This window comes from Myotis nattereri (assembly GCF_964212035.1).
Source record: "Myotis nattereri genome assembly, chromosome: 14".
In the NCBI taxonomy this organism is placed as follows: Eukaryota; Metazoa; Chordata; class Mammalia; order Chiroptera; family Vespertilionidae; genus Myotis; species Myotis nattereri.
The window spans coordinates 51,409,825-51,437,823 of NC_138089.1; the positions used below are offsets into that span (position 1 = coordinate 51,409,825).

At 43.5% G+C, this 27,999-nt stretch overlaps 1 protein-coding gene across 1 annotated transcript in view; it reads left to right on the forward strand.

Moving 5' to 3' along the window:
• Nucleotides 1–27,999, forward strand: part of STAC (SH3 and cysteine rich domain) — a gene marked incomplete at both ends in the record, with an annotated part of 95,656 nt that overhangs the window by 58,810 nt on the left and 8,847 nt on the right. The window contains 7 exons of the mRNA XM_081106384.1: nucleotides 1,077–1,158; nucleotides 2,228–2,343; nucleotides 4,509–4,587; nucleotides 13,484–13,548; nucleotides 15,090–15,178; nucleotides 26,844–26,895; nucleotides 27,011–27,148. Of these exons, the coding sequence (XP_080962510.1) occupies nucleotides 1,077–1,158; nucleotides 2,228–2,343; nucleotides 4,509–4,587; nucleotides 13,484–13,548; nucleotides 15,090–15,178; nucleotides 26,844–26,895; nucleotides 27,011–27,148 (621 nt within the window). The remainder of the gene's footprint in view (nucleotides 1–1,076; nucleotides 1,159–2,227; nucleotides 2,344–4,508; nucleotides 4,588–13,483; nucleotides 13,549–15,089; nucleotides 15,179–26,843; nucleotides 26,896–27,010; nucleotides 27,149–27,999) is intronic.

The window sequence follows — 27,999 nt, forward strand, 5'->3', positions numbered from 1 at the left end:
TTTAATAGACTCATGGTGGCCCAACCAAGGGAGGTTGGGTGACCCTGGCCCATTCTGGACTGATCATACCATCTCAAGAGTGTGGGCTTCATTCAGCACTGGTGCCACACATCACTCAAAAGCAACCCAGAGATTTCAAAACTAGGATGGCCAAAGAATTGTAGAAGGAACCAAGAATTTCTACCCTGGAGATACTTAGGGCATGACAGCTAACTTCAAAAAATAATAATAATAAGATGTGTCACACAGAAGAGGGATTCTGTTGTCCTCGGTGGCTCCAGGAAGAAAGACCTAGGACCACTATGTACCAAGTCTTAACAGTCAGAGATGAAGTCACCAAAGACCTACCTCCAGGGTTAGCGAGGGCTCCCCCATCCATCCTCCGTCACTGGCAATGTCCAAACAAAGGAGATACCACTGCCAGGAACTTTGGAAAGGACTGTGAAATTCTAGCAAAGGCTGGGCCACTATGTTTTCTTTCAATCCTGGAATATAGTAAGTCAAGGTTCTTAGAGAGTTCATCAACTTACTGTAATTGACAATGGCCTCTTCTTTAAAACCCTACCTCCTTCTCCAAAGGTTATTTCCACAAGTCAAGGCAAAGACCATGGATGAGAAGTCAGAAAACAGAATGGAATCTAGAACACAAAGCAGATGGTTCTTGGTAGAGCTCAATCAGACATAGAAAGGCCTTTAAGCCAACCCCTGGGGGTCTGCTTTCCCATTCCGGGGCTGATTTTAACCAACCACAACAATGAGCTGTAGTGAAATAAGGCATAATGGTCCATGATATCCTGGAAGATAATGAAGATCCCAGACACAGGGGAGGCTGCAGTGGGCCACAGAGAGGAAAGAAGCAGGACAGGGAAGGGCAGCGCTGAGGCTCGCTTTCTGGATGGAGCGTGGCTTGCTTATTGCCACCCTCCAAGGGAATTCGATAGCACAAGTCAACATCTTGAAGGGAGACAAGGAGGTGCCCCTAAAAAAATCAACTGGTTTGATTTTTAGAGTTCTTATGTGGTTCTCTTCTTCTCATCAGTGACATTAAGCCCTTCTCTTTCTCATTCTCTCCCCAGCCAAAAGGATTTCGGCGTTACTACAGCTCCCCCTTGCTCATTCATGAACAATTTGGATGCATTAAAGAAGTTATGCCTATTGGTGAGTTGGGACATTGATGGGCTGAGTTGGGTTTTGAGCAGCAATGTCAGCATTCATGGCTGCTGTTCTCCCAGGACTGCAGAACCCATGGGGTGTGTGTGTGCATTTGTTTGGTGGCTGATGGGGTCATGATTGTGTATTTTGCTGGAAGGGAAAGATAATGTGGACCCAATTCTGCAGGAATATGCATCCTCTCCCTAATGAAGCTCAAACAACACCCAAATCCCAAAGGCTGCTGATATGCTACCCCACCCATCAGCAGCATAATGGAGTGGAAAGGGCATGGGGTACGGCATTCCACAGACCTGGTTCAAGTCCCAGCTTCCCCGCTGACCAATGTGTGTCTGCACAAGCTACCCACCCTGTCAAACCCTATAAAATGAGAACAGTAATGGCTATGCCTGAAAGGAACTCAGTGAATATCAGCTATTCTTCAATTGAGACCAAAAAAATGCCTTATATTTATAGACACTGAATTTATTCTTTAACAATATCATTCAGTGTACTTCTATTTTTCTCTCCCTAACAAAATCTCTACATCGATGTTTGTCTTTCAGGGAGCAGAGTGGCAAGTTTTAAACTAAAAATGTATACACTAAAGTGTTTGGCATTACAATTCATGAAGCCTGGGAATGTCCAAATCTTTCAAAAACACTTGCTTCCTCCTGCAAACTTCAGGTCTCAAAGGCTTCATACCTGGGAAAGCCTCACTTCGCACTTGATTAAGTAAAGATGATCTTTGGAAAGAACCTTGAAATTGGAGTCTGGGGGGGTGGATTAAAAACAGAGGAAAATCAATCCATCAGGAAACATTTGGGAGTAGAGGGTGCCAGGTGCAGTAGGGGTCCCTAGCAAATGGGCACATGTCATGGTGGACACACATGTGAGGAAAGCTTGACCTCAAAAGCCCCATTTTCCCAGGGGGCAGTGGGTCTGAGCAGCACCCACTTCTCAGGTGCATGGAATAGGCGATGCATGATGCAGCCCAGGATATGTGAAAGGTGTTTGGCTGCATTCCTGACAGTGAATTCAAACCTTTCTCTCAGATGAGCTTTCTCTTCTGTTGCAGCCTGTGGCAATAAGGTGGACCCTGTCTACGAGGCCCTCCGCTTCGGCACCTCCCTGGCTCAGAGGACAAAGAAGAGCAGCTCTGGCAGTGGCTCGGACTCCCCTCACAGAACCTCTGTAACTGTCCTCTTGGTGCCCTTGGGCAGGGTGGGGCTCAGGCACTGTGGTCAGTGGGTTCCACCTAAATGCATCATGAGGGTGGGGCTGTTGTGAGTCAGACAGCCTCCAAATGGAAACCCAAAAGCCTTTGGGCCACTGAAGGTTAATTTTCTGTTGCCAACACCCAGGAATCATTTAACTTTCCCCCTCAAAGACCTCACTCTTGGTTTCATGTTCCTTGACTTTCTCTTTTATATACTCATTCACTCCCCCGCCCCCCGCCACCCCCCCCCCACCAATGTTATGTAACATGTGAACAACACAGAAAGGTTTGACTCAAATAATGGGCAGAAGCAGGGAGTCCCAGCTGGCCCAGTTCTCCCTCCAGCTCCATCCCAGTTCAACAATACAGCCATTTCTCACATTTCCTCAATCCTTTCTCTCTAAGGCAAGGTATACCCTTGGATTCACACACAAAAAAACCCTCCCCAGAGGTGCTTGACCTGTGACTTAGGGGGGCTTCTCTCCATGGGACAGTCACCCCTCCCACGCCCCTCTCCTGTGTTTCACCTCGCTGGAAAGGAGTGCTCTGTGCATGTCAAGCCTTTGTGTGGACACCACCCAGCAATCCAAAAGAAAAGCACAGACAGCGCTGGCCAGAGCAGGGAGACCTCTGTCCACTCACCTTGCCCTGCATCCTGAGCAGGCCTTTCTCACATCTCTGGGGTGAGCCACCACATCCTCAGCCCCTCTCAGCTCATGCATCCCCCGTGCCCGCCCGAGGCTGGCCTGTGTGGAAGGCAGATGCAAAGCCAGCCGGGAAGGAAGAGCAGAAAGGCTTCCCCAGACATGGCCTGACCTCATCAACCCCATGGCGCTGCCCTTGTGGGAGGAGACGCCTCAGATGCACTCCCAGCAGGCAATGGCCATTTCGGCCTCCACATTCTGGGCTCAAGCCAAGAAGCAGCAAGACCATCAGAGAGCCCATTTGTCCAGTTCCCTTTCATGTCTAAAATAGCTTTGTTGCTAGCAATGTCTGGACCCTACAGGCTGGTTTTAGGAGCAAAGAGCATCGTTTTCTGAATGTCAATAAGGTGTCCATTTATCACAGTCCACTTACGCTTCCTGGCACTGGTTCCATCAGGGAAGATTTCTTGGAATTTTGCTCTGTGACAGCATTGTTCTAAAACCTGCAGGGAGACCAAGATAAATCCAACTGTGCTTAAGTATCTGTCACTTCACTCCTTCCCCGGAGTCCAACTGGACTCGATGGAAGAAAACAGAAACGATTGATTGGTACTTTAAAATGCTTTTACTTCCTTTCTGCAGGGGCAAATCATAATGCATTTCAGCCTCTTGCCGGTTTTGCGGTGTTATGGCCGCAAGCTAACATATTCCCACATCGCAAAGCTCGGGCCCACAGGTTGCTTTTCTCCCAGGGCTAGAGAGGCATTTGCTTTACATTGTTGGGAAGTCACTGCCTGGCTTGTTTCTAAATCGTTATGTCTCCTTTAATGGCTTTCAAGTGCTCTAGAATATAAAAGGTTTGATGGCTTGGGGAAGGCCTGCTGAAACCGAATTCAAAACACTTCCTGGGAGTTGGCTGACTGATTCATGAACAGTCTTCAGTTTCATAAAATTAAATGAACACAATAGCAACTTTTGTTCAGAAATAGTGAGCTTCAAAGGAGCAGGATGCAGAGGGCTTGGAGACCCTGTGACATTTCTTATTTCTGAGGTGTCATGAGAGTAAGAAAGGCTGAGAAAAACCTTAGACAAGTTTTTTATAATAAAAGTTAGTCTCTGGAGACTGGTGCTAAAGTGCTCTAGAGCGGACTGGGAGAGGTAGGAAGGGAGCCTTGCCCTCCTCTGATAAGATACACATAAAATGTTTGCAAAGTGTGACTCTCCATCGAGGCCCCTTAAATTCCTCTTTTATGGAGCCAGGCAGAGAGAAGTGGGGGCATCTGGCCCTAGGAGAGAGGCAATCTGAAAAAAGGGACGGTGCCCAAGAGGGAACGTACACCCTCTGAAGTTAGCCAGGCAGACAAGACAGCCGTGACTAGATTCTTAGGACAGTGTCGTGCAAATCCTACCTTCGATGTTCAGACATGGAAATCTCTGTTCAGTTGGCCTAGTGATGTGACATTGCTCATCCCATGCTGTTCCCTCTTTTCTCCAAGACTTCGGACCTGGTGGAGGTTCCTGAAGAAGCCGACGGGCCAGGAGATGGGTACGACCTACGGAAACGCAGCAACAGTGGTGAGTGAGGGAATGAATGGGAAATCAGGTCCTGGCACAAAGGTGAATCGCATTAGCCTGAGTCAGGGGGCAGGGAAAGTCCATGTCCAGTCCCCTGGTTTCTCTGCTCGCCCTAGAATTCAACCAGGGCAAGTGCTCGGCATTCTGCAGAGAAACAGGGCATCGTTGCTGGTGGGTGTCAGTGATTTGACTACACTGTTCCTTGCGTTCTGTCTCCTGCATTCTCATGCCTTATGGGCTTAACATAATGGGGTTTAGGAGTCACTTGCAGACCTTTTGTTAATGCATCATTTCCCGCACTGACCTTTGTAACATCAGCAAAGCCACGGAGAAGCTACTCCAGGCTACACCTCAAGTACTCGAACCAGGCGGGTGGTGGTGCCAGGGAGGGGAGTAGGGGCCTCACACTTGGCTCCTCCCCAGCAGAGAAAACTAAGTCTCTGGTATGTGCAATCTAACCAAACATTCTTTTTTCAAAATTTATCTTTATTGTTGACAGTATCACAGATGTTCCCTTTTCCCCCCATGACCCCCGTCCATCCGCACCTGTCCCCACCCCCAGCCTTCACCACACTATTATTCTTTCATTACTTATGCCCTGTTACAATGATTTCTAAAATAATTATTAGATGCTAACTACATATATTGCTTGCTAACATTAAGGAAAAGCTGCCTCTTAAACTAGAGTTTAAGAAAACATAATGAGCCTCTTATGAATTCATCTTGCCAATGCTCTCTAATGTGGATACTGGAAATTACTTAATCTCCACTCCATTATTCAAAAAAAAAATTTCTGGAGCATTTGCCATCACCTGCAAAGGTACCTAGGTCACCAATGCTGTCCTCAGGTCGCTCATAATCTAGTGCGGCTGCATGTACCGACTTGAGTCATGGGCTGAGTGCATCCTCAAGGTGACCCCGCCCGACTCTGCATGGAAAGCGTGGGGATGTGCCCCTTGGATCAGTTTCCCACCTGACTGTTTGCCCTGCCTCTTCCAGACCGGAAACGGTATCCCACAGCTGCGTTGTCAGTGGCTGTCTGGCAAGGTATCACTTTCCCTCCCTCAGTTCTAGGAACTCCCGTGTGCCCCTTGTCTCGCTGGGACTGTGCCTCTGTGAGTCCCTGAAGGCAGCACATGCTTAGCTTCCCCCATGACCCTTCCTCCTAAATAGCACGGGCCCCCTTCCAAGCCTGCTCACATCTGCGAAAGCACACAGCGAGGGTAAGGCTTCTTTTGCACCACGCGGGGAAAACTGCCCTTCAGGTCAGTGCACACATGCACTGAGCACTTAGCAGAGCCATTGGAGAGCCAAATTAAAGAGTGCGACAGCCAGGGGACCCTCACAACAAGCAGAGACATGGCAGGGCCATCCAGCCCAAGTCTGTCCAGCATTACAGGTCCAGCAACTGAATTTGGACAGCAACCCTAAGTCCTTCAGCATCTGGAGAACAAACTCACGAGAGACCGAGATATAAACCAGACGTGCCTGCATTTTCATGCTTCAGGTCTGGTCGGCTGCTCTGTCCCTGAGTCTGCCTTCTGCCTGCTCCCCTTACCTGACACTTCTCAACAATGTGATGGTCTCCTCATCACTAACCACGCCAGTCCTTGATCCCTCCTTGCTCTGGAGACAGCCTGCTGGGCTTCGCTTGGTGATCACATGGCTATGAAGCAGTGACCCAGCCTCTCTGCCTCTATGGACTCATCTGTAAAGTGAGGATAATCCTATCTCCAAATCCATTGGATATTTTCATCTTTAAATGAGAATGGCCCAGCCGGTGTGGCTCAGGGATTGAGCACTGACCTATGAACCAGGAAGTCATGGTTCAATTCCCAGTCAGGGCTCATGCCTGGGTTGCAGGCTCCATCCCCAGTAGGGAGCATGCAGTAGGCAGCCAATCAATGATTCTCATCATTGATGTTTCTATCTTCCTCTCCCTTCCTCACTGAAATCAATTTAAAAAAAAATTTTTTTGAAGAAAATACCATGTATGCATTGATGACTCTGGAACCTCGTTTCCAGCACTAGGCTTCCTTGCTGCCTCCAGACCCCTGCAGCCTACTGGCCATGGCCATCTGAATGCAGAATAGGCATTTTAAGTAAACACTGGACTCTTGATTGCTTCACCCACACACCCACACCGGCTCTTCCCAGGTTGCCTCTGCTCAGTAAGTAGGAACTCTATTCCACTAGTTGATCAGGCCAAACCTTTGGGCATCAGCCTTGTCTCCCCATTCTTCTAACACCTCCTACCTGATCTGTCAGCAGGTCTTATCTGCTGCTCTTCAAACTCTTGCCCAGTATGTGCCCCTCACCTTGCCTCTCTGTCTCCGTCATCCTGGTCCAGCTCTACTGAAGCTGTCGTTCGCCCATTCCCTTAATAGTTATGGTCTTTATTTGTCCAAGGGTTTCTTTACTCCAAAAGCAGTCTTCATAGGATTTTATAATGTGAAGGAATCATCATTCATATAGGAATCATCAATATGAAGTAGGATTGCTATTAACTAAGTCATCACAAGGTCATAAAGTGTCAGGGATGCAGCCTAGAGCCTCACAACTCCATGTGTGGCCCCTGGGCCAGCAACCCGGGCAGCCCTTGAGAGCCCGTTAGAAATGCAGAATCTCAGGCTGTTCCAGATCATCTGCAGAATCAGATTTTTTTTTTTTAATCCTCACTCAAGGATATTTTTCCATTGATTTTTTTAGAGAGAGTGGAAGAGAGAGGGAAAGACAGAGAGAAATATCAGTGTGAGAGAAACACACTGATTGGTTGCCTCCTGCACGTGTCCTGACCAGGGCCTGGGCCTGGGAGGAGCCTGCAACTGAGGCATGTGCCCTTGACTGGGATCAAACCCAGGAACCTTTGATCCACAGGCCGGCGCTCTATCCACTGAGCCAAACTGGCTAGGACCAGGATCAGAATTTATATGTGAATCTCTGATATGAATCTTATTAAAGTTCAAGAAGCAGGATTAGAAATCATGGAACAAACCCCCCTCTCCCCTCTACACACAACACATCCTGTTACATAAAGAAACTAAGGCACTGAGTAACACACTCAAAGACTCAACGTTGATTATTCACCATCTCTTTTATGTGAAGGGGCATTTTTACTGACTTATTCAAAGAAATCTGTTAAAGAACTTAGCAAGCAATAAACCTCTAAAAAGCTTTGGAGATCTATTAGCCATTCCTTTGATCAGCAGTAGCTTTCTTTACAATGCACCCTTGGAAGCAGGAGAGATTAATTATGCAGCAGTTTGCTTCAGAACATTTTCTTTGATTTGATTTAATCCTCTGTCCGTGCAGTTTGAGAAACAACAGAGAAAACCCCCTGCTTACGGGGTCCCAGGTCTCACTAGTCCTCTCACCGTCATGGCAAGGATGGTGCTGGCTTTGCAGAAGCAGCGCCTGAGCTTCCAGTCACTAGCAGTTCTGCATTACATATTTCCTTTATGTTCTAAAACATGCACAGTGCACACAGATATTACTTCTGCCAAGCCAGGCAGCATGTCAAATCCCAGAGAACTATTTTTTTAAAATATAGTTTTAATTATTTCAGAGAGGAAGGGAGAGGGAGAGAGAGATACAAACATTAATCATGGGAGAGAATCATTGATTGATTGCCTCCTGCACGCCCCCCATACTGGGGATCGAGCCCCCAACCAGGGCATGTGCCCTGTCTGGGAATCGAACTGTGACCTCCTGGTTCATAGGTCGCCACTCAACCACTAAGCCACACGAGTCAGACCTGGAGGAATATTTCCAAAGCCACCTTAGAAGAGGGTACAATTCATGCTCATTTCTTTACTGGTAAGAATGCAGTCTGCATTTCCTTTAGAGAAGATCGTGGGCAGGTCTGAGCGTTTCTGGTTGTTGTTTTCAACACTACTGCTGGATGCATTAGAAATGTAGACGGGGAGAATTGTTGGTCTTCACCTTTGCTTTAACTGCCAGCGACTCCACGGGAAGCAAGGTAATGAGCAAAGGGAGAAGAAAAATCTAGGCTGCCTATTTCAGCATGAAATGCCAAATAATGATGTTACTGGCTGCCTTCAATAATTGCATTTCAGTCTAACTAGATGTGATCATAACTTTCCTGGAAAAGAAGCGGGGGGTGCGGGGAGAACATAAGCAAGACAGATTCCTAGAACTATTCTTTTAAAAGGGTTGGGTGATCACATTCACTTGAGGATATTACAAAGCTGAATAGTACCTTGCGTTGCACTAAAGCAAAGAAATTCTGCCCAGGAAGAAAAATGGCAAGCTCATGTTTGTAAAATTGATGCTTGCCTTTAGTATGCACTGGTTCTATATCTCAAATTTTGAGTTGTCACCAGAAAAGAAAAGAAAAAAGGAAGCAAATCTTTTAATGGCTCTGTTGGCAGATGCCCCTGGTTCTGGTCCCCCTCCAGTGGACAATTCCCAAATTACAAATGCAAATATTATGGTGTGTTTTTGCAACACATAATTAGCGTCCAGATGATTTGCAATAACGTGAATGGACCTACAGAGTATTGTGCTGAGTGAAATAAATCAGACACAGAAAGACAAAGGCCATCGGATTTTTACTTATATGTGGAATCTATAAAACACACAAAACAAAACAGAAACAAGCTCATAGATACAGAGAACAAACTGATGGTTGCCAAGGTGAAGGGATTAACAAAAGAGCGGTTATAAAAACAGTCACAAGGATATAAAGTACAGCCGAGGGAATATAGTCAATAATATTGTAATAACTATGTATGGTGTCAGATGGGTGCTAGACTTATCAGGGTGATCACTTCAAAATTTATATAAATGTCTAATCACTGTCCTATACACCTGAAGTTACATAATATTATATGTCAACTGTAATTAAAAAAAATTTTTTTAAAATTTTAAGTTACTGTAGACAAATATTAAGCAACAGAAAGATTATATAGCTATATTAATTGGGGGTGGACTTTAAGAACCCCCAAAAAAGAAACATCACTAGAGAATAGTATCATTACATGATCAACTTCACCAGAAGATATAAATTCTAAACTTCCATCCACCTAATGTGTAGCCTTTAAATTACAGAAACTCAAAGAGGAATTGATAGAACTATTAGGAAAATTGACATTCCCCTTCATAGTGTGGGATTTTAACACACCTTTCAATCATTGGCAAGTTGGATAGACAAAAATATTTAGTATAGACATAGAGGAAATGAGGACATGTTTGACAATTCTAATTGACTTAAAAAGGACACTCCATCTAACAAATGGACAATTCAAATTCTTTTTAAGAACACTTGGAACAATTATAAAAATTGATCACCTGGTAGGCCACAAGCAAGCTTCATAAATTAATATTATATAGAACACATCTTTCTGACAACCAAAAAATCAATAGTCAAAAGATAAGTAGGAAAACCTATAATTTGAGAAATTAAAATAAACTTTTAAAAAGCTTGTGTATTAAAAAAGAAATGAAGTATATTCCAATGAAAATTGGAATATATTTAAAACTAAGTAATAGGGAAAACAGTACATATCAAAACTGGAATGCAGCTAAAGTTGTAACTATATACCTTTGAAACTATTCAATTAAAAAATAAGAAATGCTAAAAAGTAATCATCTAAGCATTATATTTAAGAAGTCAAAAGAAATAGAATAGAGCCCACAAAAGAAAGGCAAATAAAGATTAGAGCGAAATGATTAAATGGCAAAGATAGATAATAAATCCTACAAGTGGTTCTTTAAAAATTAAATGCATAACATTTAACAATTTTAAAAATAAAATAGAGAGATAAACCAAAAGGCAATAATAAAAAGAATGAATATAACAGATCAAAAGTAAAATAAAAGAATCTCATAGCCAACTTCATGCCAATACATTTTAAAACTATTTTTAAATAGGCAAATACCAAGAGAAATGCCATTGAGCAAAGTCTGACTCAAGAAGTAATAGAAGTAGAAATCTTGGATTTGCTTCTAATTATGATAGAAATGGAATCAATATTTCCAATGTTTGCACTATGAAAATACCAGGCCCAGGCAACTGTGTAAGTAAATGCTACCGAACATTTAAGGAAAAGAGAGTTTCCATATTACAGAAGCTCATTCTAGACAACGAAAAGTGGCAGGAGGAAGGATAGCAGCATTGTCTAATTTAGTTTATAAGGCTAATATGAATCTGACCTTAAAACCAACAAAGACAGTAGGAGAAAGGAGAATCACGGGCTAGTCTCCCTCTTGAATATGGAAGCAGAAATCTGAAACAAAATCCTAGTAAGCTGAATCCAATCATGTATTTTGAAAAGACAATGCATAATTACCAAGTTGGACTTCTTCCAGGGATGCAAATTTGGGTCAATGTTAGATAAGCCAATAAGGTCACTGGCTGCATTATCAGGTTAAAGATAAGAATAATCATCTCATTAGAAAGCACAGTAGTGAGCATGGGTCTCACAGGACTGAAAAGCAAAAAAGAAAGACAGAATATGGAAAAGGAACAGAAGACAGTCCTTTGGGGATGTGACAACATTAAAGATTCATTTTGCATCTATAACACCAGAAAATATTGCTAGGTGAAATAAATCATATCGAAAAGGATAAGAACCATATGACTGCACTCATGTGTAGGCTATAAAACAAAAAGCAACAAACTCAGAGACACAGATAACAGTATGGTGGTGACCTGAGGGGAAGTGGGTAGGGGAGGATGAAGAAGGTAAAGAAGGTCAAATATATGGTGACTGAAGGAGATAGACTTTGGATGGTGAGCACACAGTGCAATATGCAGGTGATGTAGTATAGAAATGTACAATTGAAACTTATATAATGTTATTAACCAGTGTTACCCCAATAAATTTAATTTTAAAAATATGCCTGCACTAGGGATATATTCTTTGAATACTTGTTCTGAATGAAATTAGCAATCAAATTATTTTTAATAAAATAATTTAAAGCAGCAAACATAAAAGTTGTATGATATATTTTTGGTAAATAGACTTGATTCTGAAAGGAATGGGTTTTATTTATTTTTTATCCTCACCCGAGGATATTTTTCCCATTGATTTTTTAGAGAGTAGAAGGGAGGCAGGAGGGGGAAGAGAGAAAAACATAGATGTGAAAGAGACACGTTGATTGGTTGCCTCCCACACGTGCCCTGACAGCACCCCTCCTGGGGCCAGAGCCTACAACTGAGGTACATGCCCTTGACTGGAAATCGAACCCAAGACCCTCATTCCACAGGCCAACGCTCTAACCATTGAACAAAATTGGCCAGGGCAAGGAATGGGTTTTAAAAATCATTTTGGCACTGTTCAGTTCTGCTTGCAACAATATAGTTAAAAACACATTTGGGGTCACTTCAAGTGATTTTTAATGTAGTTCACAAAAGTGATACACATTTCAAACCAGATACTTAAGGGATATTCAATAAAAAGCTAAAATAACGTGGAATTACCAACTTGTAAATGCCATCCAAGCTGTTCATTGCCTATGCACCTTATGTACTTCCCCTTTTTAGCTCCAATCAAATCTAGGAAGATTCTCTTTGTGTGTTTTCATTCAATAATTTAATATTCTTTTAGAAGTTTCCAGTTTTCTACTTAGGGAATCAAATATTTACACCAAGATTTTAGGTCATCACATTATATCACCTGGCCTCTACTCATTTTAACTACTGAGTGGCCAAATATGGAGGCAGACAAGGCCCATCGGTTTGGGCCTTCCTTTTCCACTTACCTACCCACCAGAGCTCCTCCGACGAGTGCATCTTGGCCTCCTAGGGATGATGGGGTTGTGTCCGCAGGCTCTGGAGAAGAGACGTTTGCTAAGCATCGGCACATTTACAGCGGCTCTTGTTCTGAAGCGTGTTCTCTACACCAGTGACTGAGTCCCTCTTAGGGACACGGAGGTGCACTGACTGAAGTAGGGGGTAGAGCTTTGGGTGGCCTGTGTCTCTTCCTCTCCCGAGATTGCCTCGATAATCTGCAGGGAGACCAAAGGGAAGAATAAAGCAGCGTTACGTTTAAATGTGGAGTCTTCTCAAAGGCGGGTTAATTTGGACACCGTGACTGTACTCTATAAACTTGGAAACATTCGCCACATTTGTGTTTCAGGAGGAGACACGCAGTGAGAATAAGGCCATGCCGTTGTCACCAGGGTAGACCCGGCTCCTGGAACGGGCCATGGCAGAGCCCTCACCGCCACCAGGGGCCTCCGCAGCTGTGCAATGGGCAGCGGAAACGCCTGCCCGTGGTCAGAGCCCTGTTCTTAGCAAAGGCCACCGAGTGGCTGCTTAAACCCAAAAGGAAGAGAATTCCGCAGCCCAAGAACAAACCAAATGAGAAACCACACTTTTACTCTTTAATCCGAATAACTGCCTCGGTGCACTGACAATAAGAGATCAAGGAACTATTTTGAAATTCAAAACTAACACTTTAAGCTGAAAAATAGAATAGAGATAACATTAACAAACTAGAAACAAGATATTGACAATAGATGAGGAAAAACCCGGTATTTAGAAAAGGTCATTCGGATGCAATTCAATCGGGCCCTCCATCACCCTCCTTCCCATAACGAGTGATTGGATACATGGAACAGGGACGCAGGGCGCGGTGTCTGTTCATGAGAAGAGCACTTCCCAGGGAGGCCCAGTTGTAAACACGCGACGGCCAGGCGAGCGAGAGGATGTGCCCGTGGAGGCGTGTGCAAGGGTGTGAGCGCGCGGAGCAGGCGGTGCCGAGCCCGCACAGGGAGCCCGGGAGGCGTCCCACAGACAGCAGGCAAGCTGGGCCACCGAGAGCAAGGCAGAGGCAGAAGTGAAATAGACTCTGTGACAGGGAGTAAGAAACCAAGTTTTCAAACACAGTGGCTGGATCCATAAAGCTCCTGCTTCCCCTTGTCTCCTCAGTGTTTACGTATCCAGAAAACGGCACTGACGACCTCAGAGACCAAGCGAAGAGCTTAAACCACCAGGTATTTACGGGCGTCGCAAAGGCAGTGTTTGTGTCCACATATGTGTTACACACAAGTAGATAGAGACTCCCTCGTGTGTACATTATACATAATATAGCGGCTGTATTTTATAGTACATAAGTATATAGTTATTATATTTTTATGTTCATTTGTATATAATTAGCATAGAATCCATAGAATAGAATAAATTGATAGAATAAAAGATACTTGAGCTTTGGATAGCAGAGTGAATCAAATAAAAAGGATATAGTTGTGCACAACTTTTGTTTGTTTTATAGATAATATGTATTTATTACATAATGTATTTCAATATAGTATAGAATTATATATTATGTAATACATAATATGTCTGTACATATTATATATATACATGTGTCTATATTATACAGTTATGTTATATATTATATAATTTTTAATTTATCATATGTATTATAAGGTGTAAGCATTGATATAGCATTCATATTTAATTGGTTAATAATGGTAGCTAATATTTATATAACACAATACTCTTCATAGTCGACAAATCGGGGACAACAATAAAATCCACCTCACAGGGCTTTTGTGAGGATCCAGCGTGTTCATGCATGTACCGCACTGCCTGGCACATGGTACGTTATCAAAACAGTAGTTCTTGTCATCATTATTGCAAGGCTTCACAGCCAGAAGATGGTGATCCCATGACATAACCAAAATCTGCCTGATGGCAAAATCTGTGCTTTCTTCACAGGATGAATGGACTAATTGCCCTGTATATACACCTGGTCCCCTTGGATACTTGAGACACCAAATTTTAGGCTTACTGAAAAGAAGTCAGTTTTATGGATCACTTCAAAAAGTATATAAATGTCTAACTACTATGCTTTCCACCTGAAACTAATATAATATTGAATGTTAACTGTAATTGAAAAATAATTTTTTTAAAAAAAACTGAATTTTAGGAAGTGAAAGTTGTGTTACTCCTATTCACATGTCCATCTTTCTATAGAGAGGATATTCTCACTCCTGGGGCCAATCCTGTATCACTTTTCATGAACAACCATATAAAAAATATTATTTTGAAAAAAATTATAGTATTTCTCTTTTTTAAATGTTTTTATTAATTTGTAGAGAGAAACGGAGGAAGAGGGAGAGAGAGATAGAGACATCGATGAGAGAGACACATCATGGATCAGCTGCCACCTGCACAACCCCTACTGGGGATCGAGCCCGCAACCCAGGCATGTGCCCAGACTGGGAATTGAACCAGTGACCTCTGGATTCAACCACTTAGCCACACCAGCCAGGCAAAAATTACAGTATTTCTGACAAAGACCTCCACATAATTGTTTTCAAATGGTTTGCAATAAAATCAATCTCAGCTAAGAAATTTAAAAAAATAAACCAATGGTTGAAACGGTCTTTAATAACATTTAGCTCTTTTAACCCTTAAGAGCCATACACTGACTTACTTTGCATTCACTTCACCATTGCCTTTTTTTCCCCTTGCTTCTCTCCATTTCTCCCTCCTTCCTTCCCTAATTTGTCTTCATTTCCTCTTTCAGGGACCTCTTTCCAAAGACCCATTACAGATGAACACCTATGTTGCCTTGTACAAATTTGTACCACAGGAGAATGAAGATTTGGAAATGAGGTAAAAGCATTTTTTTACAGAAAAGAAAAAAGCAAGAATGAAAGAAAGAATAATTCAATTTGTGTTACCTCCGGGATATTTAGGGCAATTCTCACACTTTAGTGTGCATGCAGCCTGCAGGGCTGGTTCGCTGGGATTGCTGGGCCAGTCCCTGCAGCTTCTGAGTCAGCTGGTCGGGGGCGGGGCTTGAGAATTTGTATTTCTAACTGGTCTGCTGGTGACTACGCTGCTGCTGACCCAGGGCCACACCTCAAAAACGCGGTTTTAGCATGCCGCCAACAGAACTGCTCATGGGAGTTTTCACGAAAGTTGCGCATAAGATGCACTTGTCATCCTGTGGAGTCCAGGCAATCAAAAAACTATATTTCATCCCCAAATTAGCATTGATTGAAGAATCAAACTAAAGCCATTTATTTCTCCTGCTGGAGACGGGCACCTCTGCCTGGCTCACAAGGATCCATCCCACTTACGGTAACTGACCCCTGGGGACAGAAAGGTGAGCTTTGGGAATCTTTCTCTTGACCACAGTTTTTGTTCCTTGCGTTTCAGTGTAGAGTCAGTCCTCTGCTCACATCCTGTTTATTGTGTGACCTGACGCACTTTATAAACATCTTAGGTATCTATCATAATAAAAGCATAATACGCTAATTAGACCAGACATCCTTCCGTACGACCTTCCAGATAAAGCTGGGGCTGTGAGGGCCAAGCCCCTTGCACGAATTTCATGCATCAGGCCTCTAGTAAAAGAATAAGAATGACCTCTTCCCCCTACAGTACTTGTGAGGGTGAAATGAGTAGTGCATAAGGCATATAGCATGGTGCCCCGTCATTGTGAGCACTCAGTAACTGGTAGTTATTCCAATTTGTATAATATGGTGTGTTCACTGGCCTGTCTCCAAGGAAAGGCTTGGCTCCCCTCCTCCACTCATGGCCCTAAAACGTAAGTAGCCTGGGGAGAAGGCTTTGGTGTTTCCCAATCCCAGAGCAGGGGAGAAAGGGCTGCTTTGCTCGTCCAGTGGGCCCTTAGACATTGGTTCTTTCCAAGTCCAAAGAGAATGGAGAGATGTTAACACTAAAAACTACTGAAATGTCAGTCTTAGTGAAATCGCCTCCATTTGGGGTGGATTCCCCTTGCCTGAATGCCCCGCAGACCAAGTCCCAGTCATGTCATTCCCCTTAAATGGCATCCAGAGGGACCTGTCCCTCCGTCCTGGGCTATGTGGGTTCTCTCCGTCCTCAGGCTTGTGCCACGTCCCAGGAATAGTCCATGTGTACTTGCCTGAATGTGGTTTCCCACTTCAGTGGAATCAGCCGCTCCCCTGCCTCTTCCCCAGAGCCCCTCAAAAGGACAGAGCTGCCAAAAAGGGTCTAGTTAGACCCTGTATCCCTGGTTCCACAGGCTATTGGGTCAAGTCCAGCAGCCCTCAGGGCGCAGCATTCAGTGAGACTCCACAGCAGATGGGTGTATCCTGCCGGAGTCTGGTACCTCCTGGCTTACACGGAGGTCAGCTGTGTTCAGTGTCCGCCCTGGTCTGCTCCCAGTCATTCTTGGGTCTTTGCAGAGCACAGTTCAGAGCCTGGAACTCAGCTCCTTAGATTCCTGCAGACGTTTAGGCTCTGAGTTTTCTCCACCATTGGGTAAGAATTGCCACACTGAAATCACCAGCTGGAGTTGTGAACACTGCCTGAACTGTCTGGCATCGGTGCAGGAGGAGAGGTGGCATTTGTCAAGTGCAGGCCTATTCTAGTGGGGATATAACAAGCCCCGAAGGTTAGAGCCCCCCTAGGATTCATCACTGGGGTGGTATCTGCCCTTCAGCAAACGGTCCCCAATGGACTACCTGCTGATGAAGACAAGGATGACATATATTTACTTTGCAATAAATACAGTATATTTTGTTCTTCTTGAGATTGTCATTTGGGGTATCTAAAATTTTAAATTTAACAATTTCTTATTGTGCAGGTCACACCGTTTTATATTAGAAAATTGTCTGAAGCCATCAGATGAGGAAAAAACCCCCCACAATTCCTGATAAATATAGAATGTTACTGAGGAATGTCATCTAGCTGCCTGTTGGTGGTCAGGCAGTTGTTGATGTGACATGTCATAACTTTTCATGCTTATTTTAGTGGGTTTCAGGCCTTTCACAGCCAGAGTGTCTGGTCACGAATCAAACGTTTACAGTCCTCTTCGAGGCACACAGGACTATTCATCCCCAGGAGGGAATGTCTGCATTACACCGACTACAAGAATAGAGGGATAAGTCAGACTTACATTTTTTTTCTTTTGCCAAGAGATTCTAGGTCCCCATTTTAAAAGCCAGGCACTTGATTTAGAATGCGGATTTCATATAATTCTGTGAATGAACTGGAGCTTTGTGAATTATCGTTTTCTCCTTAAACCATAAAGGAGAAAAACAAATTCTGTTTAACAAAATAACCATTCTCATCCACCTGCTTTGTGATCCAGGGAGCACGCTGGGTACTGTCCTCAGGAAAGAGAACAAAAGAAGCGAGAGTACAGGGAACGTTAGGAGTGTGAGCTTGATGGCAAAGAAGGCCCAACAATCATAGATCCCTTCCGCAAGCATTTGTCATATGCCTGCTCAATAGTAAGGAAAGCCTTTTCTGCCAACAGCTAGCAGTCCGGATCTCCCTATCGACTTCCAGTTGCACATCCTTACCTGCCTACCCTAGGAGTGGATGGCAATAGCAGGGCCTCCTTCCCTCCCTCCCACAAACCTGCTCCTTAGGGTGAATGACATCACCATCTGCCCAGGCTTCCAGCCACCAGAGACCTCTCTTTACCTGCATTCAGTTGAGTACACTGTTTCTTCTCTGTTCTCTCCTTCCTAGGGCGACTGAGTATTTAATGAGATCATTTAAAATAAAAGCTAGGATTTCACTCCCAGTACAAAGCAAGGTGCACACTATATTGTAGATGCCTTCTGTTCATAATTTGCATCTTTTCACAATAGGTTTCATTTCCTAGTTTTCTGAACAACCTCATTAACACAACCCTAACACCGTCAAAGACTCTGTCTGGCCATTGAGCACATCCCGTGAGACTTTATCTCACTGGCCCCGTGATAAGGAGGCTGTGATACCCTGTCCCTCATCTTCTGAGCAGGTTTTGCAGTTGCTGGTGTGACATGTCACAGGTATGGAATTTTACCACTGACATGAAAGACACGATGCCATCCTGTGTGAGACCTCCAGTTCATTGCTGAGGATTTGTGGTCTCCTAACATTAAAGGGCCACCCAGGTTCCTCTGAGTGGAAGAGCTTGTATAGTAAGTAGATAACCTTCTGTAATTAAGGGTCTTAGACAATGTCTACCAATAACCCTTATTATCAAGCTTTATAAAGAGCTGGGGAAATGTCACTTCATGGACTGCCAGCCTAATTTATGAGCAAAATTCTTTAAAATGCTTTGAAATACAAACTGGAGAACCCCATTCTCATCAGTATTAACATCATTATCATCCCATATTGCCTCCTGCTGAATCATCCTCTTGGCCAAGTGGGTGGGTATGTGTGTGATATACTTACCTATGGACATCCATTCCCACACACTCACAGTCAGATCTGCATGAACACACACACATTCATGTGCACACATTCATACACACACATCATGAGTGCAAGCTTGATAATGCATGCTTAGCTTTTTAAAGGAATTAAATCCTGCCCAGCCAGTGTGGCTCAGTGGTTGAGCATCAGCCTATGAACCAGGAGGTCATGGTTTGATTCCTCGTCAAGGGCACATGCCTGGGTTGCGGGCTCAATCCCCAGTGTGGGGCGTACAGGAGGCAGCCAATCAATGATTCTCTCTCATCATTTATGTTTCTATCTCTCTCTCTCCCTCTCCCTTCCTCTCTGAGATCAATAAAAATATATTTTTTTAAAAAGTAAGAAAGTTTTGCCCTCCATATGTACAAAGTAACCAGTCCCATTATCCTCACTGCTTTGGGGGTCAGAAGTCTGCAATCTTAGAGCCATTGCTTGTTATTCACACCAACGCACCTTTAAAAAACCAATAAGAATTACTTTTATGGCTTTGCTGAGTTGATATATCACATAAGCAATCAGCAGATGTAAATAACTCCAAGTCAGCACAAACCCCTAAACATCATAAGAACTCTGAAATAAAGGATCAAGAGTAAATAGAAGACTTAAAGATTCAAATGCATATTTCAGTGGCCATATAATGCCTGTTCCAAAGAAACCATTTTGGTTTCCCACATCTAAGTCATTTTCATTTTTATTAGTTCTCCCCAAACAGATTTATATGATAATGACCATGTTTCATAAGGGAATGAGATGGAAAGAGAAAAAAAGCTTAGGAGCCAAGAAAGGGAAAGCAGGAACCACTTTTCCAAGTTTATTAAATTCTAAGAAAGACACAAATTAATTGCCACTTCAGTGTGTTGGAACACCTACATGGGGGGGGGGGGGAAGCTTCAAAGAGAAACCTGTCGGCTGCTGTAACCCCAAATAAGGATTTAGATTCTTGAGTCACCAGACTCTTTCCTGGCAGCCTGGACCTCGGATTTTTCCATGGGCGCGTCTGAATGAAGCCAGGCAGCTATTTGTCTCATTAGCTAATATTCATCAGAAGCTCTGGAGACGGGATGGCCTGAATTCATCTCATTCCGATTTTTTCAAAGCACCTTAGAACTGACTTTAACCCGTGCATGGCTGTTTCCTCCACTCATCGTGAGTGAGCACCTACCCTCTTCTGGGGGAACAATGCCCAGGCCCTGTGCTCAGAAAGCTCAAGTGGGCAAGGGCTGGGGTGGGTGGCAGAGGAGTAGAGAAGACGGTGCCCTTCAGCATGGGGTCTTGTGGGTGGGGAGGCACCCAAGCAGCCTTGGGAAACCAAGGAAGACTTGGCAGGCAGGTGACATCACAGCCATGCTCGGGCTTCCGCTTGTTAGTGCGCATTCTCTCTTCACCGCAAGGAAAGGATAGGGAAGAACAGCTCACATAACAGTCCAACAGGATGACTTCCAAAGTCACCAAATGGGGAGGGGGTGCAGATGCAAACTCCATTAGAAGAAGGGGTGGTGCGCAATCATTGCCGGTTCAGGGGCGTATTTATTTAGGTAATTGCAGCCATTCCAGTCTTCATTCTGAAAAGACTGTCTGAAAATTCAGTGAAGCTTAGTGAATGGACACTTAACTGTTTAGTTCATATTTAAATGAGACGATTTCTAGGTCTGTATATATGTGGGGGAGGGTAAGGTGGGAGAACTAGAACCCAGAACTCACAGGTAGAAAGCAGAGTCAGGGCTGCAACCAGGGAGGCAGACTTGGGGTCCAACTCATCTTTCTTATCCCTAGCGTTCCATCCTGCATTGTTGTGGTAGGATTCCTCTGTGATGAGGTTGCCGATGATATTTCAATCAGCAGGTTCGGACAGTGTATTCATGTATCCTGTGTTAGCCACTCACATTACTTCTTACAAGTCTATTGTTCCACTCATTTATAAGACCAGGAAGTTTGTTTCTATAGAATGTGTTCATGAAAAGTCACTCCTGTTCAAGGATAATTTTTTTTAATTAAGATGAAACCATGACTCTTATACAAATATAAAATGAACACATGTCAAAGTTGCTTTTAGACTCATTCATTAATGAGAGAACCACTAATACGTCACATCTGGTTCAAAGGAGAATTCAAGCATCACACATACGTAGGCGATCCAAGGTGCTGATGTGAATTTGCAAATACATGCAACAGTGGTCAGTATTCACAGGGTAATCATTGATTACATTCCACCAGACACAATTCCCATGCATGTCTATGGACAGACAAGAGTCATTGGCATCATCATCAGTTCCGTACAACTTGCAGAAATGAAAAATAATAGCTCAAAGACATTGAAGGGGGGAGGATGACTTGGGAGGGTGAGCTAGACACCCAGATCAGCAATCATTTTGGGCCATTTCGAAGTCTTTCACAATTTTTCTGACCGGCCCTTGTGTTCTTTTAGCAAATCTGTTGGGTTACCCAAGCAAGTAGTGCTTTACAGAGGAGAAAACTGTGGTTGGGATGGCTCACACTTGTTAACAAGCCATCGAACCTTCTGGAGAATATCATTAAAATAGAGATTCCTGGGCTCCATCCAAGCCTAGAGTCAAATCCCATTTGGAAATATGTATGTTAAGTGTTTCCTAGATTCTCATTATCCTCCAGATTTGAGAACAACTGATCCAAAAATACACAGTTGGCCAGTGGCAGACCCAAAACCAGAATGCAGGTTTCCTGAGTCTCAGGCCTGAGGTTCAGTACACTCGTTGGGTTTTTGTCTCGTATCTCATGTGATGATGTCCTTCACTGTGTAAGGCCTTATACACCTGCCATAAAAGAAGAAGAGGAGAGCCCTTAAGACAGAGTAAGACAGAATAAGACTCCCTTGGTGTCTCATTTCCATTCTCTAAGTACATTACTACTTGGCAAATGCATCAACATAATTAAAACTGAATGTAATTCTAATGCACCAATTTGATTTAAAAATAATCTTCACAGTCACCAGGACATCAAAATGCAATTAGGGCTATTTGAGGAAAGTCTCTGATGCATTTTAGGTTCTGATGCTGCAGTGTGTCAAGAAGCCCAGATCTTCCCGAATGTCACTAATGTGTTTAGCTGCCTCCCTCTCACTCAAATGCCTCTTCCGATTAGGTTCTGGGGAGCGTGATCCATGACAGTTCAGGAACATTCGCCAAATCCCATCCAAACGGCCCTTTCGCTGAATGCTTTTCCTCTGAGCTGGTCTCTGAACTTGGGAAAGTGCAGGCAGTCTTATGGATACCAGGCTTCAGACAAAATCAAATTGCCTCGTTCCGGAGTTCCTTGCTACCTACCCGTGTTCTCAGACTGTAAAAGGCTCTGGACCAGGACTATGGAGAATGAGAAATGGGTCTAGCAAAAAAACTAAGCAGGAGATCTAAAATTAATGGAGCCCTTGGGCAGGCTCCCTTTTCTGTTTCCCTTAGCCTGGTTTTTCCAGGACATCTGTTTTGGCTGAGTGACTATGGCTGCTGTAAGCTTCATTTGGGGTTCTTTTTGCCTAATATACGGGAAGGGGTGAGAAACATTAAAGATCTCTCCAAGTGCCTGCAGAGAAAATAGGGCAGTTCTGATGAGTTCTCACAAGGTTGGAGTAGAACAAGAGGCAGCCTGCCCTAGTGGTGCTAGAAATGGACTCAAACCCTGCCTACTAGTGTGAAGGCTCCCTAAACCTTCTCTCTCTCGTGTGACAACGCAATATGTCATGCCCACTTCACTCAGTGAACATCGCTGTCTCCCTCCAGGCTCTTGAGCTGTCCTCCTCAATCTGTTCAGCCTCTTTACTGTAATCAGCCCCTGGGTGGTGGTCCCCCAGGCCTTCCCACACCTCTGTGGTCACCACCTAAAGCAGAGGGGCAAGAGGTAAGAGGGATGTAAAGAAGGAAGAAGCTTTTCTGAAACTCTGAATCACCCCGAAGATTAGTGTCTAAAGTCACTTAAGACAAGGGAGTTCAAAGGCTATTTCATTAGTCAACTATTCCTGCCAAAATCTAAGAGGACACTCAATTAAAAAGTAGTAATCACTAGATCTTCTAATTTCCAAGTGAAAAATTACATTTTAGGAAGAAATTAGAATTTGTAAATCCTTATTGTATATCAGTCACAGTGCTAAAGACTTCCACATATGCACCCTCATTTAATCCACACAATGACTTTGCAAAGTAAATATAACTCATTATCTATTTGTTGTGCATAGTATGTAATTATATAAACATAATTGAGGTAGCTGAGTCTTTTAAAGGCATATTTTGTTTTGTTTAGAGGGTAAATTTCACATTTGTTTGTGCCCCCAGCATAGTTCTCTTTTAGCAATCACACTTATATACTAGAGGGCCGGTGCACGGATTTGAGCACATGTGGCGTCCCTCGGCCTGGCCTGCACCCTCTCACAATCCGGGACTTCTTGGGGGATGTCGGATAGCAAGTTTTGGCCTGACCCTCAAAGGCCCAATCCAGGCAGGAGGGAGCCCAATCCTGTGCATTGAACATCTGTCCCCTGTGGCCAGTGTGCGTCATAGGGACCAGTCAACCAGTCATTCGGTCATTCAGTTGTTCAGTCGTTCGGTCATTCAGTCGCTTAGTATATATTACCAGTTTACATTTCATTCCCCTTTAAGATTACCAACATTTTAAGGGCAGTATCTATGTCTTATCAACAATAATAGCCACCATCTATTGGAGGCTTATCTAAATGTGCTTTACAAATATTACCTCACTTAATTATCAAAAGTATTGAGAAGATAGGTACTATTATTATCTTCATTTTACAGATAAGAAAACTGATTCTTAGACAAATCTTTTCATCTCTGTACACTCAGTGCACACCCAAAGCCTAACCTGTCATGAGCATTCAATAAATACTTGTCATATAATTTCCTTCAGCCCAATAGGCAGAGATAGCAGGATAAAGGAAGATAATATCCTTTGTATTCCAAAATATGCAGTCTATCCAAAACATTAGAAAAGCACAGAAGGCCCAGAGCAGCCTGCCTTGTACTTGTGCATGGGATGACAACCAACCAACTGACCACACTTGCCAGGGCTGGATTTAGTTCTTTGATGGCAAGGCATAGCACCCAACACCACGGGAAGGAGAAGAGAACTGGTTTGAGAAGGGCTGCCAAAAGGGTCACATGGGCTAGCACCTTGGAGTCAGGTAACAGCAGGCTGGAGCTGTAGGGCCAGTACCTGGGATAAGCTTGGTTTGCCAGGCTACCTGTGAATTAGCTAATTTGAATAAGTTCACAGGTTCCAAGACACAAAAGCAGTAACTAGTTGTCTGGTATGTGGCCCTGGAGCAATTCGGGCTGGGGCTGGTGCCTAGTGGCTGGAGTTTGTGAGCTTGAAGGGAATTGGTTGGGATGTTGACTTAATCGGCTCTTAAGGGAAACTCTCTAGTCTCTACCCAGAGTTTCAAAACTGGGTCAAGACACATTTAAAAAATAAATGTAAAACATTATATGACACAAAGTGGTTTTATTTTGCATGCCTACTCAGATCCATCGCCTGGAGCCCAGTTGAAAAGGATTCTGAGTGCAGGCTCAGCAGGGAGCATCCTGAGATGGATGGGTGAGGCAAGGTAGGAGTATAGGCAGCACAACTCCCACAGCTGACCCAGATGCAGAGAGCTGCCGTCTAGAATTCCAGGGCTGCCTTAGAGCAAGAGCCTCCCTACAGTGAAAAAGAGACATTAGCTGTCTTCACCAGATGACTAGAGCAGGGACTGATCGCAGGCGTCAACTCATTCTTTATGACTGCATCCGGTTCATTTTCTTCATTGCCCTTAAGACCATTTGCAATTATGTATGCACATTCTATACTTATTATTTATATATTTATTAAGTGTTTCACTATATATTTGTGTGTTTATTATTCATCTTCTCACTAGAATATTAGCTCCAGTGGGGACTTACTTGATTCACCAGAGTATAGCCCGTGCCTAGTAAAACAGCTCTTTCAGAGTTGGCATTCTAGAATATTTGTTGAAGGAGTCGATGAATAAAAATAAATGAAACAGCCCTAGCTGGTTTGGCTCAGTGGATAGAGCATCATCGGCCTGCGAATTGAAAGGTCCCAAGTTCGATTCTGGTCAAGGGCACATGCCCAGGTTGTGGGTTCGATTCCCAGTGAGGGACTTGCAGGAGGCAGCCAATCTATGATTCTCTCTGATCATGGATGTTTCTATCTCTCTCTCCCTCTTCCTTCCTCTCTGAAATCAATAAAAATATATTTTAAAAAATAAAATAAATGAAACAATAAATGGATGAATGTAACTCTCCTTACTCAACAAGCAATTTATTTTTCTTCTGGTGGAGTTCTTTTTAAGGAAAAAACAATCCCCATTACAGTGTCAGGAGTATGTCTGGTATTTCTCATAAAATTATAGCTTGTATCCAGGGAGTGCCTTATTCGTGTCTAGTTAACATGGCTCGTGCACACAGGGGCAGTCCACCTTGGCCAGAGAGGCTCTAGCTAGACTAGAAGGATAGAGGTTGGATTTAGCAGGACCCTCTTCCACCCTTAGGAAAAGGTGCCCCCTCCCACCTCCAGTTTTATTTTCCACTTACAATTTCTACCAAACCATCAGCAACGTCTTTGAAGTTGATACTAACACATGGTTTCTCGGGTTATTAGGTTAAATAAAATCTGCTGGAGCTAGAAAGATTTTTCTGCATCGACTTTCATCCTTGCTGCTTAATTAAATCCCTCACCTGGGAAAAGAGTAATTTTCAGCCATCTTGCGTTCTGTGGCATCAGCATGAAACTGTGACTTTTGAAATACCAAAATGCCAGTTGTGTTTAATGTTTCAGGGGCAACAGCCTGTTCTATTTGGAATCCCCTACAGAGATAGATATTAACTGATGATTGAAAATGACAGCAGAGGAGATTGAATCAGAAGAGCAAAATGAGCACACAAATCTACTTCCCCTCTTTCTACAATTCCTAAAAATGTCAGAAAATATATATTTTTTTAAAGAGTACATCCATACCAGTACTAGGAAACAAGAAATAATGCTATCGGAGGCCCAAAAATGGGAGTTTCCTGGCAGCCTAGGATATAGAATTGAGTTGAAAACAATGAAGATGCCAGAGACCAAGGAATGCTCAGAGGGAAAAAAAACAACTTTAAATGTAAGAGCACAAAGAGACACTGAACTCAGCAAATTTACTGAAGAGCATGAGTTGTCTCTGGTGGCTTGTATCTCCACCCCAACCTGCATTCACGCCCTTTGTCGTGAGACTTTGCAATTCCTCTTACCACAGAGGTGGTACCTATTACCCCATCCCTTGAGTCTGAAATGGCCTCATGACTTGCTTTGCCCAATAGACATGACAATGCATAGAGGGAAGTAAAACATACATCCACACACTCGAACACACATGCAGATGTGAAAATCAAACAAGAAGTGGCAAATCACGACCACATCAACAAAACATCTAAGTCTTCAGTTAAACTCAAGTAATTCTTGATGAATGACATAGTGTGTATGCGCACGCACCCGTCTAGAACAAAATTCCAAATTATGCCAACATAAAAGGTGGCAGGCCAGGAAAGTAGAGCTAAGCAAAAGTATAATAGGTTTTAAGAAGGTACTGAGAAAATATAATGACTAATTTTAGATGTCACTAGTAAACAAAAGAAAAATCAAAATACATACACTAGTACCTACTCACATATAAAGGTAAGTGTATGGGAAGGATCTAGGAGGAAACACAGGAAACCATTGACAGTGGTCGCCTCTGGGCAATGCGAGGAGATTGTAGGGCAGAATGTGAAGGTCAACGTGCACCTTGAAACTTACCAACATCCAAATTTTGGAGTTTTTAACGATGCAAATATGATCATTTTTGTATAAAAATAAAGCTAAGAATTATTTTTTAATACAGCTATAAAATTTTACTTGCTTTCAATATGTAACAAAGCTATTTTCATGAGTGGGAAGAACTGGTAAAAGTCATGTTTACTTTGTTCCTGTGTATTTTAGGATCATTTGTATCAATGAAAATGTTGCTTCCGACTTCTAAGTAGCATTTTTTTGTTGTTTTATCTGCTTTCTCACCCAACTCATTCACTTTGCATTCTAGACCAGGAGACATGATCACTCTTCTAGAAGACTCCAATGAAGACTGGTGGAAAGTACGTATTTCTCTTTCTTTAAAAAAAAAAAAAGAAGAAGAAGAATCATTTGGTTACTGTCACTGCAATGAATGCTATAATTACAATGAATTGTGGATGCATGTCTCCTTTTCAGGGGAAAATTCAAGACAGGATTGGCTTCTTTCCAGCCAACTTTGTTCAGAGAGTACAACAGAATGAGAAGATTTTCAGATGTGTTAGAACCTTCATTGGGTGTAAGGAACAGGGACAGATCACACTGAAAGAGAATCAGGTGAGTAATATTGAGTCTGACCAAAATAGAGTAACAGCCATGTACAAATCTGAAAGAGCGGGTCATATGCCAAGTCTTCACCTTGAGAAAAGATATGCTCCCGCCAACCATATGAGTGCAGTAGGATCTCAACATGCAAAACCAAAATGTTAGGAAGCTGACGGGGTGGTGTCTGTCCACAAGAGGAAATGTACGTAACATCATGGCAGCAGGATGAGGACGTCTGGTCCCCATGCTTTTCTCTGAGGATCACTAGTCTCTGATGTGGGCAGCTACTCCAGTTTGGGCTCTGTGCTGGTCTCCACTAATGTGTGGTTCACTTTTCATGGTCTCCTGGGGATATTTGGCTGTTACTTGGGGCTGTGTTGCATAGTTCACTGCATTTGCTTTCAGTCACAAAGACCCCCTCGTAAGTCTCCTTGTGCAGATTCCAAGCCTCTGCCTGCTCCCTGGAAACCATGGCACTCCCTAACCAGGGACTGTCTCAGGCCCAGGCCCTGGATATCGCCCTACATCGAATATAGAGATGAATGTGGAGTTCACTGTGATGACGTCGATTTCCTGAGAAGTGAGGCAGGAAGCAGGAACCCCCTGTACCTGTATGACTTCAGCCTCCTTGCTTCATGCTCCCCCATTTCCTCCTGGAATGTCGACAGAGACAAAGAGACAAGACAGGCACAGCTGAGCCCTCTGTCCAGCAGAGAGAGGCTTTCCTCCTGCCCCCTCTCCTCTGACTGCAACTCCCCTCCTGTCATGTCCTGTGTCCTCACTATAGACCGAAATAGTATGTGCAGATCTTCGTGTTTGCTCTTGATGTATTTGGGGATACTTTCAGAAATTAGACATGAGAC